The sequence below is a fragment of the Manacus candei genome, unplaced genomic scaffold (assembly GCF_025592945.1).
Source record: "Manacus candei isolate 608988 ecotype Guabito, Panama unplaced genomic scaffold, ASM2559294v1 h1tg000067l, whole genome shotgun sequence".
Lineage (NCBI taxonomy): Eukaryota > Metazoa > Chordata > Aves > Passeriformes > Pipridae > Manacus > Manacus candei.
Genome location: NW_026138115.1, coordinates 4,305,690 through 4,318,846, shown reverse-complemented (window position 1 = coordinate 4,318,846; position 13,157 = coordinate 4,305,690). Strand labels below are relative to the sequence as shown.

General features: G+C 42.4%; 1 protein-coding gene across 1 annotated transcript; it reads left to right on the top strand.

Moving 5' to 3' along the window:
• Positions 1-3,360: 3,360 nt before the first annotated feature.
• On the top strand, positions 3,361-12,312 carry PSMC1 (proteasome 26S subunit, ATPase 1). The gene is made up of 11 exons (XM_051806678.1): positions 3,361-3,448; positions 3,870-3,923; positions 4,746-4,842; positions 5,243-5,367; positions 5,825-6,010; positions 6,232-6,360; positions 7,234-7,330; positions 7,538-7,727; positions 8,734-8,885; positions 11,084-11,238; positions 12,012-12,312. The coding sequence occupies exons 1-11, from the start codon at positions 3,446-3,448 to the stop codon at positions 12,144-12,146; spliced, it is 1,323 nt and encodes a 440-aa protein (XP_051662638.1). The 5' UTR covers positions 3,361-3,445; the 3' UTR covers positions 12,147-12,312.
• Positions 12,313-13,157: the final 845 nt, after the last annotated feature.

Sequence of the window (13,157 nt, the reverse complement as noted above, 5' to 3'; positions counted from 1 at the left end):
GAGAAGAGAGAGTCCAAATTGCAACTTTTGAAAATGTGACCCACTATATGCAGCAGCAAGAGCAAGATTAATCTTTTTCCAATCTGTAGGTTTATTTAATTTTATGCAAACATATAAAGCTCTAGGCAGCTAGACATATATTAAGAAAGACAAATTAACATCAAAAACACAAGCAATCCTAGTAATTTCCTGTATGTGCAAAGGGAAAATAAACCTCTTTGCTATGTACTAATCCCAAGCCCAATATTCCCCCAGCCCTCAGCTGCCCTCCTCCTCCTCAAAGGCCTGGGAACAGAGCTGGGGGTTTTACAATATGCCAAAAAGATCAGCAGTAATCTTACTGCAGAATGAAGAAGAGGGAGTAGAAAGCACTAAGAAAAAACAAAGCAAAAAAAACCCACCCTCCCTGAACAACTCTATAAAGAAAAGCTTTTTGATGCCCCCAAGGCTATGTTCATCCTTAACAAACAAGGACTGTGTGTTCCTTCCTGTTACCCCTGCTCGCTCCTTTGGGTTTTTTTTTCTAGTAAGCGTAACACAAGAAATCAGAGGCACTTGGATCATTAAACATATTTATTGTTTAAAGTTCCTAATTTGACATTATCTGTACTCTGCGACCAAGCCAAAAATGTGGATGTGCAAAGTGAAGGCAAGCCAGGTTACAGAACTGCATTTCTATGGCTCTTGCAGCTCACCAGCACTACTAACCCCAAGAACTGAAAGCCATTTACCAGATCACCTCAAATCAGAAATTGGTTCAAAACCCACAGCATTTGCCTCCTGTAGTTCTGCCACAGCTGTTTCATAGCATGCATTTAAGCAAATGAGCTGGTGGACAATCTTGACAACACCCTTTGACTATTGCTGCCACATATAATTTCCTAATATTTATAAAGGCTACAAAACCAGACATGCTGTCACAGATTTGTCTTGTGAGCTCATAAGTGCGAAGTTCAGCTTTTACATTCACCTTACACCATTGAGGTCAGCTTGGGCCATAATCATCCCACTTAAACAAAAGCCTCTAAAATCAGGCTTTCATAAGAAAAAAGTGACAAGAAATCTCAATCATGAAGAGAACTATCAATTACAGGTATAATTGAAAATAAATATGGGTATGTCTGAATCTAAAGGGAGGTTGAAGGGAGGAAAAATTGTATATATTTGAGAGAAAGGATGTTCTAGGACCTGTACCCTGTAAGAAATACAGATGCAATTCTATAAGACAGTAAATTCCAAAAAGTGAACGTTATTAAAGAAGAAAACACATATTTTTATTTAATTTCATTCCAATGTTCTTAGAAGTTACAGAACGGCTGATACTGCAAAAAAACCCAGCTAATTCATAAAAGAATAAAACCAGTAGAAAAGTCAGATTAAATCCACAGTGCACAACAGTAACCCTTGTGAACAAATGGAACCAAACCAAAGTAAATGATCAAAACCTCATACCTTTCTACACAACCCTGCCAGTTACATTAATAGCCAATAAAGTTCCCTACTCAGACGGGAATGTCAAAAGCAGACACTGGAAGTTTCTACTGCATTTCCCCAGGAATATCACAGACCGGTAGAACTCATTGTATGCATAAGTTATGTTTTTCTGGAGGGAGGGATTTCCTGGAAACTTTTTGAGTGTTCTTACAGTGCTACCCCATAAGAAAAACAATTCTTACAACACACACAAAAATAATATGTTTTTATATTGACTAGCTGATGCAAGACATGGAAGGAAGCATCAGGTCTAGGGAAAAAAACCCTGTTACTTTAAAGATAAAGCTTTTCTGGTTAGTCTCTCTGCAAGTAACTTTAAAACAAGGTTGGATGCCTTCATTTATTTTGAAAACACAGATGGAAAAATGCTATGGAAAAACAAACTTTTGGAAGAAGAGCTACTGGCATTTTATACACAGAATGAACGCCTGTTTATATTGTTGGAACAGTCAAAACACAAGGCAGCTCAGCTACAGGTGGAGAACCACCAGCACCAGCAGCACTTCGAAATCATTTGCTGTCAGCAATACCCAGTATATCATGGTCTCAGCAGAGATCCTTCCATGCATGTTGCAAAACATTAGCTCTAGTTTGGCTCCTTTACATACTCTAGGCTACACTGCTGTCCTTTACAGTGTCCACAAACCTTCCTCCATGGCACCAAGCCACACACTGAAAGGAGAGTTTGCAATATGTGCAAGGCGAAATTGTGACTAATTCTTCATGACAGCATACTTTAAAAAACCTCCCAAGACACCTGACAGGAGCAGGACTTCTTCCCAGGCAGGTACACAAAGCAGGCCAGAGCTGCTCTCTTTAACACTTCTACTTGTGGCACAATGCATCCTGAGTGTTTTGGGCTTTCCAGGAAGACCCCTCTCAGTGGTTAAGTAGAAGTGCTGAAGGGAGGTGACTTGAACTACCAGGATTAAATAGGCATATTTTCCCAGGATATTCAGAGGTTTTAGTATCTTTTTTTGTGGATATTAACATTGTGGCAGCTGCTACCATGTGCTTTCCGTTTTGTTGTGAACTAAACTGTAAGATTTATAAGAAATATCTCATGGGGGAAGAACTCCGTTTTCTTGCAAGTTTCAAGGCTGGAGAAGGCAGTTTCACACTTTTGAAGCAAAATCTGCCTTAGCGGACTGTTTAAAATGTCTTCTCAGCTCAGCCATCACAATGTGTTTCCTCTGTTAAGAAATGTGAAAAGTGTTATTAATCTGAAATTGTATTCAAAACCGGCTGCAAGGAGAGCAGTAACTGAAATGTGACCGCAGAGTGTCTGTCCAAAGGACAGAAACCCCTGTGCTCTCCAGTGAATGATTCCAGGGGGAGTCATTTAGATGCGGTTTGCCTGTGGGCAGGAGTAACCCACAGTCCTGAGTTGGAAGGGACCCATCAATACCGAGTCCAACTCCTGGCCTTGCACAGGACAGCCCCAAGAGTCACACCATGTGCCCCAGAGCATTGTCCAAACGCTTCTTGAACTCTGTCAGCCTTGGTGCTGAGACCACTTCCCTGGGGAGCCTGTTCCAGCACCCAAACACCCTCTCGGTGAAGAACCTTTTCTTCGTATCCAGCCTAAACCTCCCCTGACACAACTTCAGGCCATTCCCTCGGGTCCCGTCACTCGTCACCACAGAGAAGAGATCAGTGCCTGCCCCTCCGCTTCCCCTCGTGAGGCAGTGATCAGTTGAGTACCGGTGCTGTCCCCGGTAAGGACACCCGGGACATACCATCCACAGCCGGGGGCTCGGGCGGATCACGACGTTCCACGGCCCACATCGAAGGCCCGCCGCACCCGCGGGGACACCGCGCCCTCTCCCGGCCGCGGCCGGATTGACACCCGCTCGGCCCCGCCCGCGCTTGTCCCTCGCCGCGGCCCGTAGTGACGCCGCCCGGTCTGTCCCGGGGCCGCCCGGGTGTTTCCGCTTGTCGGCGGCGGGCGATGGTGAGCGGGGCTCGGCCCGGCCCGGCGGGAGCGCGGCCCGCGGGGCACAGTGGGGCTGTGGGCACGGCGGGGCTGTGGGCACGGCGGGGCTGTGGGCACGGCGGGGCTGTGGGCACGGCGGGGCTGTGCCGGCCGCCCCCCTCGGGCATCCGCCGCCAGCGCCCCGCGTTTTGCGGAGTCACCGCCGGCGCCTGCAGGCCGGGCAGGGGGGAGCGCGGGCGGAGGGACCGGGCCGGGCAGGGCAGTTCTCTTTGTTTACTGGCTTTGGGCAGCCGGTTGGAGTATATTAGTGCTTCGTTTAGACGGGAGAAATGCAGTTACGGCGTTTTTGTACATGGAACTGCCCCTGAGCTCACGATTCATAGAACTGTACACGCATTTGGGGTTTTTTATTTTGTTTTTTTTTTTCCCTTTTATCTAGGGGCAAAGTCAGAGCGGTGGACACGGTCCTGGTGGTAGCAAGAAGGATGACAAGGTAACAAATACTTATAGGATGAAGTACAAGCTCTGCTACAGAGCATGACTGCAGTAGCCTTTTTTATACGGTTTTTTTCTATTATTCTTGTATTTGGAACTGCATAAAACTATGCTCTTGCTGGCTCTGATGAATGTCTATCTCTTCTGAGTGTGCATTGGAGAAAACAAGTGCTGTTCAAAAAGAGGAAAGGGCACTTAAGGGAAACTGAAGCTAATTGACAGTAATTTATTTTTGAAAAGAATAAAGCTATAAATGTGTCAGGGTTCAGAAAAACTAATTGCCTTCAAGCTATCACTTAAGGAACTGATTTTGGCTTGAAAGTGACATCATACAGTCACCTGCATGAGGTGTATCCTTTACATTTTGGGCCTTTAGAGGCCTTGCTGGTCTCATTTGGGAGTGGAAGTACAGTGTACATGGCAGGCAGTGTCCAAGCTGGGACACTGAAAGTGTGTTATCCTTTGATTGAAGTGCAGCAGAAAGCTTCAGATTCAATATTTTCGTCATCCTCTCATGTATTAGTTTTGTTTGTGATTTACATCAGGCTTGAGCCTTCCATGTTCTGTAGTCACTGAAAACTGGCAGAAGTCTAAATTAGAAAGGGGGTGGAAAATAGGCAGGAGAAGAAATTTTTTCGTAAAAACTAAAAGTCATATTTCTTTTGGGCTTCTCGCTGTAGATCCTGAGGAGACAGTTTTGTTATGAAGCCCTTCACCTTGCGCTCTTTCTTAGTTTGTGCACTTAACACCTGTGTGTATTTTCTCATTGTTATTATCCTGATTTCTTTTTTCTTTTCATGGAATTCTTTTTATGAACAAGGATAAGAAGAAGAAATATGAACCTCCGGTTCCAACCAGAGTGGGGAAAAAGAAGAAGAAAACAAAGGGACCAGATGCTGCCAGCAAACTGCCCCTGGGTGAGCATTCTGCCTGTCCAGCAGTGCTGGGCTGTTTGCTCTTCAGGAAGTGTGGAGCTGTCCTCTCCTTTAGATCTGGCTCTGGGCAGGTCATAAACACAAAGCCAAATGGAATTTTGTTTCTAATTAACATGGAAAAAACCCGCAAAATTCAAAATGCAGCCTGTGAATTTCCCAGTAAGAGAGAAAGGAATTGAAGTGAGAAGAAATTCAGAGAAAAACATTATCTTTAAATATGTTTTTTGTCTGGAATTGCAGTGAGACAGGTAAAATAGTGACTGCTGCTTATGTAGGAGTTACTACCAGAAAAAAAAACCCAGGATTTCTGGAAATGAATTAGTGAATAATTGGTACCATGTCAAACTTGGTCTAAAATACTGGGATTCTGTTTTGGTTACAGTGACTCCTCACACACAGTGCAGACTCAAATTGTTGAAATTGGAGAGAATTAAAGATTATCTGTTAATGGAGGAAGAATTTATCAGAAATCAAGAACAGATGAAACCTTTGGAAGAAAAACAAGAGGTGAGGTTTGAGTGAACTGTTGCTTCTAATGTTACAGTAAGTGCTCTCATTAATGTGAACTTCATACCAAAGCAATGGAAATAAAGTGCCACGAATGTGCAAGTTGATACAAACATATTAGGTTTATCACAATTCTTCATTAACTGGCTAAATGGTTTTAAACCAAGCATGGATTACTACAGATGAGGCCACAGTGATTTTTTGTTTCTTAGTGCTCTGCCAAAGTGTAGCCCCCAGATATCCATCAACAGAGAAAGAATATTCTGCTTATTCACATCCATATAGTAGAGTCCATAGGGTAGGACTAAAATAATAGTGGGTTTTGTTACTGGCTTCTGCTTTTATGCCTTTTGTGGCAGCAAAACAACAATAGAAAGACTGGTTTTGTTATGTTTTGTCTGAATTGTTGAGCCAGTGTTGTACAAGAAGGTCTTTTCTTGGATTCCCTTAACAACAGGAAGAAAGATCTAAGGTGGATGATCTGAGGGGAACACCGATGTCTGTGGGTACCTTGGAGGAGATCATTGATGACAACCATGCCATCGTGTCCACGTCGGTAGGATCAGAACACTATGTCAGTATTCTGTCCTTTGTGGACAAGGATCTGCTGGAGCCAGGTTGTTCTGTTTTACTAAATCACAAGGTGAGTTGTTTTTATAAAATTAAGTTTCTTACAAGTTCTTGTACTGTTTTTAACTTGCCTTTTTTTCTGAGAACCACAGGAGAGAGAATGCTGTATTGTATGTATGTATGTATGCTGAGTGTGCATTTCACACACCTAAATAGAGGGGCATTGAGATTAGGTTTGAGCTTGTATTCATAATGCTGCCTGCCTTCTTTGACAGCTCTTAATTCTTGAATTAGGTTCATGCTGTGATAGGAGTCCTGATGGATGACACAGACCCTTTAGTGACTGTGATGAAAGTAGAGAAAGCTCCTCAAGAAACGTACGCTGACATTGGTGGCCTTGACAACCAGATTCAAGAAATCAAGGTATTCAGTTGTACTCACAAAGCCAAGAACGTAGCTGTTGTGTTAGGAGCTCAAAAGGGAAACAGCAGGACCAGCTGCTGTTCATGTAGTGGTGGTTTGTATCTTGCTAGAGTGCATTTCTTCATTTGATTTCACTGGGCAGGCTCGTGGACCTCAGTCTTTTAAGTGGATCTTCAGCAGCTGCATACACAGGAACATTTCACAGTTACTCTGGAACCTGTAGAGCCCAGAGCTTGTAAAATCTCTCCAACAACTTATTATTTTGCAACATATAAAGTTAATGATTGTTGCAATTAGAGAGTTAAATTGTAAAAAGTGCAGACGTTGTTTTGAGTGTCTGATGCCCTGCGATCTGAGGATTTAGTGCTTGGCTTGTTTTGTGTTTGCATTCATTTGTTGTTTGGTTGGGGGTGAGGGGGTGTTTTCTACCAGCAGAGCTGTGCCTGAACCCTGGTGAAACTCAACCCTTTTGCTTTGGGTAGGTGTCCAAAACCACAAATGCTCTCAAAATACTGATCTGTAGTATCTGGTAAGACTTTATAGAAGGCATCCTTCCATAAAGTGTCCCCCTGCCCCAAGGTCCTCCATGAGTGGATCCCTCATGGGGCTCTAAATTCAGCATGATGCATTGAGGTTGGAATAGGGGAAACACTCAACTGCTCCTCTTCCACATGTCAAACAGAAATAATAGGAAAAGTTGTGCAAATAGAGTAGTTGCCTGCCTTAGGATTGGAGGCAACAGAGAGCTATGCTTTTCAAGGTCTGTCTTGAAATCAGTTAAGTTCTTTTTGCCTTTATTACTTTTAGGAATGCTGTTCTGGAGATCCTCACAGATCTTTATAAAAACACACATTTGTTTTTTTTGTGCTGCAGGAGTCTGTGGAGCTTCCTCTTACCCACCCTGAATATTATGAAGAGATGGGTATAAAGCCACCCAAAGGAGTCATTCTGTATGGACCACCTGGCACAGGTATTTTACAGTGCAGTAACATCTGTGCTAACACAAGTAAAATAAATTATGCTTGGTCAGTATTTAAAGCATTGCCAAGTCTGTCACAAATGTCACATGACTGTTTTGTTAAGGCACCCCTCCCTCTCTGCCTTCCTCCCTTCCCCTTCTTTCCTTTCTCTCCCCCCTCTGCAAACTAATAACAATATTTCTTTCATCTAAAAATAGGTAAAACTTTACTCGCCAAAGCAGTGGCAAACCAAACTTCAGCAACCTTCCTGAGAGTGGTTGGCTCAGAGCTCATACAGAAGTACTTGGGTGACGGCCCGAAGCTCGTGCGGGAGCTGTTCCGCGTGGCAGAGGAACACGCTCCATCCATCGTCTTCATCGACGAAATCGATGCCATTGGAACAAAGAGGTACAGTGGCTGAGCTCCCTCCTCACACACGGGCATTGCCAGGGACAACGAGGGGTTTACTAGAAACACTCCTTTGCTACTATACTGGGACTCAGTTTCTTAGTTCTGCGACTGTTTTCATATACTATTGTTGATGTAAGCATTTTTAATAAGTAACACTTCAAATAACTTCTTTGGAACCGAAATATATTGCAATAGTTTCATATTAAATAGACATGACCGGAGACTTAACCTCTGTTCTCTTGCTACCTGAGGGCATCTCTGTGAGAGACTGTCAAAACCAGAAAGACATGATGTGTATATGTGCATATGGGATCCCCTAACTGCAAATCCAAGTGTACAGTAATTGGCTTTAGCGATCCAACAATAAAGCAGAATACTTAGTACACAGTAAATCCATTTGTCATTTGCCTCTCTGGCTAAAAACTTATGCTCTGAGAACATTACACAGTAAGTTACTGTCCTGGAGAAGCATTGCTTATGCCACACTAAACTGTTGTTGAGCCCATATCCAAGCTGTATTACTTTGAAAATTCTGTAGGCTTGTTGGAACTGTCCAATACAAATAGTCTTTAAAGTAGTTGGTGTTTTCTAAATAAATTAGAAGGTGCTCATACAGATACACGGCCACTAGCCCAAAGTGCCAGTATAGGCAGCTGCTCCCCAATGTATGGATGCATATGCTTTTAAGAATTAGGGTTTTGCCTCTTTTTATGTTAATTTTGTTGGGGGGAAAGAAGATATTTCCAAATATGTAACAAACTGTGGAAAAAGAATATATTTCCTTTTTATGACTGTTAATTCCCCAGCAACAAAAATAGTCTCTTTACGTACTTAGATGCCACAATGATTCTGAAAACCTGCACTTTGTTTTGTAAGCATAAACATTAAATGTGAAAAAAAAATACCCCGTGGATGTTTTAAAAAAATACCCCTTCCCCCTGCACTTTGCCACTCTGTGGCAGTTTACATGGTGCTTTTTCTGACTGTGCTCTTTTTCTCAAAGGTATGATTCAAATTCAGGTGGTGAGAGAGAGATCCAGCGCACAATGTTGGAACTGCTGAACCAGCTGGATGGGTTTGACTCTCGGGGAGATGTTAAAGTTATTATGGCTACAAACAGAATAGAAACACTGGACCCAGCTTTAATTAGGCCAGGTAAGGGACATCCTGCTGTGTATGCTTAAGCCACTTTTCTTGTGAAGGACTTGTCTAAACTTGACAAACTCAGGCAGGTAAAAAGAATGCAAGTTACTGCTTTGTCCTTATTCACCATCTCATCTCTGCTGGTACATCTGTTAAAATTGGAACCCATTTACGATCTTCCAAATAGGAGAAAAAACTAAGAAGAGATGTGTTAATCCCTCTGACATATATATAACAATTTGAATATTCTTCCTTTCTGTGAAGGTGGCACAGCCATTTTAACTAGTTGTTAAGACAAGGCTTGTGCAGTAGCAGCAGCATTTCACTAACACCTGCAGCAGCTGAGGAAGGTAGGGCAGCACCACCTGTGCTTCAGGGATGAGAGCCTAAGCCTTAAGGGAGACAGCCTGGGTTCTGGTGCAAGGAAACCAGGCTGCTTTCTTATTGACCTGGTACACTGCCGTTTGGGGGGGGAGGGAGATGTGTATGTTACATGTTGAGCTTGAATAGGGACAGGTAGTATTTCTAAATGGCCACTAAAAATGTACTGAGACATAATGTCTGTGGTGTCTGTTAATTCAGAAGGTAGAGAGCAACACAGAGATCAAAGGATTTACCTTCAAGTAAATACTGAAGTTGTAAGTATCCTAAATTGTAAAGATACTCCTAAAGTAACAGAGTTAAGAGTAAAGATAACTTAAGATGAAATTGTCAAAGAACTACTCTGAACAGTCACCAGACTAGACCTGAGGAGTTAGAATAAAAAACTTCACAGTATAAAGTTGCTGAGGTATGTTTGTGTTTTTCAAAAAAAGTCTGGTTTTGTCACCATCTTAGGTTTACACCCTTCAACTCAAACCCAGTGCTGTTAGAGTACAGAGGAGATAATACTATGCCAGTATTGAAAGACAGCTAAGATGATCTGGAAGTTGTTGGAAGGGAACTTCCTACACCTGTGTATCTAGTATTTAAATAAATTACAACCACTCCTTGTGCAACCAGGGCACTTCTAGCAGCTCAGTGGACTGATTTACCATTATTTATCATAGTCTGAGTTGTCTGATGTGGTGCTATCACCCTTTTTAGAAAAGATGTTTTAAAGAAAAACAGGAGTGATTTGGAGACAGAAAATATTTTTCAAAAGATTGCTCAGTTGAAACAATGGGTACCAGAACATCCAAAGTCCCTACTGACAGAGGAAACAGCGGGTAGGGACTTGCAACAAAACTACTTTTGTAAAATCTTTCTTCTTCAGTTAGGAGTGTTTGATTTTGGTTTTGTTTCTGGTTTGGTTTTTTAGGTTTTTTTTATAAGGAGGAAGAGTTATTCAAGTTGGCATAGTGATTTATCCTCTTTGTGTGTGTGGCAGAAAATTAAATTTCAGAGCTAAATGTAATTGCAGTGTAGAACGAAATATATTACAAGAACATAAGTATTTCATTAACTCTTTTCTGTGCTGTGATACAATGGGATTTTTTATATTTATATGTAACTCAAGGAAGGTTTCTTATGTTTCCAAGGTGAGGGGGTCTCTTGCCTGCACTGACAGACTGTTTCAGCATCACAGTATCTTTCAGCTCCAGTAGCTTCCTGTTCATTGCAAATAGTCTGATCTCACTTTCTACTCTAAGACATGATTCACTGTGGCATGAAGAATCATAGAATTGTTTAGGTTGGAAAGAACCTTTAAGATCATTCAGTCCAACCATTAAGCTAACATGGCTGACTCCACCACTAAGCCATGCCCCCAAGTGCCTCATGTACATCTCTTCTGAGCACTTCCAGGGATGGCGGTTCCATCACTTCCCTGAGGAACCTCTTCCAATGCTTTACAAGCCTCTCCGTGAAGAAATTTTTCCCAGTATTCAGTCTAAACCTCCCCTGGTGCAACTTGAGTCCATTTTCTCTTGACCTATTGCCTGTTACCTGGTAGAAGAGACCAACCCCCACCTGCCTACAGCCTCCTTTCAGGTAGCTGTAGAGTGATAAGGTCTCCCCTGAGCCTCCTTTTCTCCAGGCTGAACACTCCCAGCTCCCTCAGCCACTCCTCATAAGACTTGTGCTCCAGGCCATTCACCAGCTCCTTTGCCTTGCTCTGGACACACCCCAGCGAAACAGTTGCTGTCAGTCAGACCTTCACATGTTCTTCCTGCTCTGTTTCCAACAGCTGCATGCAAAAAACCTAGCACTGAACTTTTTTCTTTGCACAGGACGTATTGATAGGAAAATAGAGTTCCCTCTACCTGATGAAAAGACGAAGAAACGAATCTTCCAGATTCACACAAGCAGAATGACGTTGGCAGATGATGTGACTTTGGATGAGCTGATTATGGCAAAAGATGATCTCAGTGGTGCAGATATTAAGGTTAGTGCCCATCACCATTCTTCACTTCAAAGCAAAAATTCAATCGCATTTTTACTGCATCCAAAACTGTTGTCTATTGACTGTTCTCTAGTTCCTTGTGTTTATGTTACTGAGGGACAGTTGGATGGCTTTAAAATACCTTTTATGCATGACATGTACTCTGCTGTACAAGTGGGAAATTAAAAAAAAACATAATTATGAGGAAGCTTGTGCTGGTAAGAGTACATACCTGAGTTATATGAATATGAAATTTTAAAAGTAGCAAAGTGCAAAAAAGGGGAATGTGGAATTTTGTGCAAGATATATTAAATATTACTTAAGATAGTGCAGGATAAAAAGCAATTTTAGGGAATATGTTGCAAGCAGATAAAAATTTAACTGTAGATTAGGAAATTTCAGGCTTTTCTAAAGCCCTGGCTGGAGTTACCACACTCATGAGCTTAAACCAACATCACATGTCTCTTATCTCCCTGCAGAAGGATCACACAGTCCACTGGGGACAGAGCTGGGTCCGTCTGTCCTCACAGGAGGGAAACAGTGTTGTTACAAAGCTGCCTTTCTGTCAGTGAAACGTTCCTCTGACTATTCTGTCCTTACCCAGCCTGTTTTACATGCTTCAGTGCTACTGAACAGCATCAAACTGCAGAACAGATTTTGTTAACACTCCTCCCTTTTACAGTCTTTGGAGCAGTATGAAGATGCAGCTGCCTTGAGAGGTGTGACTCAAAGGGGTTGCAGAGCAGCCGTAACTGTTCTTGCTTTCTGTGTTGCAGGCAATTTGTACAGAAGCTGGACTGATGGCTTTGAGGGAACGGCGAATGAAAGTAACAAATGAAGATTTCAAAAAGTCTAAAGAGAACGTTCTCTACAAGAAGCAGGAGGGAACCCCTGAGGGACTGTATCTTTAAGTCCTCTCTCTCTGTGGGGACTACCTAGAACTCTCTGTGTTGATGAGAGTCTTGTGTAAAACCACATAGCTAATTTTCATTCATGAACAAGTTAAAAGCTGGTGAGTTGTGGTTTTTCAGTCAGTGTAACTCTTCATTTCCCAATAAAACATTTATTTGAATCGAACCACTTTGGTGGCAAAGCCCTGCTATTTACATGGAACTGTCTGTTGCGTTATCAGACTTACCTTCAAGAGAAAGTGCTGGTGACCCATGAGTGCTTGTCTGAGTGACCCACACCTTGCCAGGCAGGGAGCTGTCCAGGAGCCCCACCTCTCAGTCCTCCTTAGGCATGGCAGTCTCTTACATCTACTGCAGCATTGCTGCTGCTCTTAATTACCTTCTTGTTTTTAGGGGCTAACTAAGACAAAAGTCACTTTTGAGTAACCTCAATGTCATATATACCTGAAAATAAATGACAAATTTGCAACCCTGAGTGAGACACACTTTAAAAGTACCCATCTCTATCACTTGTGCCTGTAAGAGAGCAAGATAGACACTCATTAGTAATCTTAAAGATCCAAACATGTTTGGATAAGGTACTTGTGAGATTAGTTTATAAATTTGTTTTTCCCAAGAGGGTTACAGTTCATTACATAAACATCCAAGCTAGATAATGTCTCTGAAAGGAACGAAGCACAGTAGGAACAGGTTCTAGAGCCCCCACGCTGCCCACATGCACACTGGTCAGGCAGAGGCATTGGCCAGCCTAGATGCTGGAGGTGCTGGGTCTGTCACATAGCTGATTGCACAGAGAAATTCAAACTACAAGTCACACTTGGTGTTCTGCAGCATAATCTTGAATTCTTCCCATCTACACAAATCTGTTGCCTGCAGCTTCATCTCCACAGGGGTTAGATTTCTGTTGGCTCAGTTGTAGCCATGCATATACTACTTATGAAGTATTCTGTATAGTGTACTTCTGTGAAGGACTTGTGAAGTTCTAAGGAATAAGTTTCCAAATGTTTTACA

Excerpts from the sequence above, each read along its gene's own strand:
- PSMC1 (XM_051806678.1), top strand. Across the intron at positions 7,331-7,537 it reads GTATGGACCACCTGGCACAG|GTAAAACTTTACTCGCCAAA; the intron begins GTATTTTACAGT and ends ATCTAAAAATAG. Across the intron at positions 11,239-12,011 it reads TCAGTGGTGCAGATATTAAG|GCAATTTGTACAGAAGCTGG; the intron begins GTTAGTGCCCAT and ends TCTGTGTTGCAG.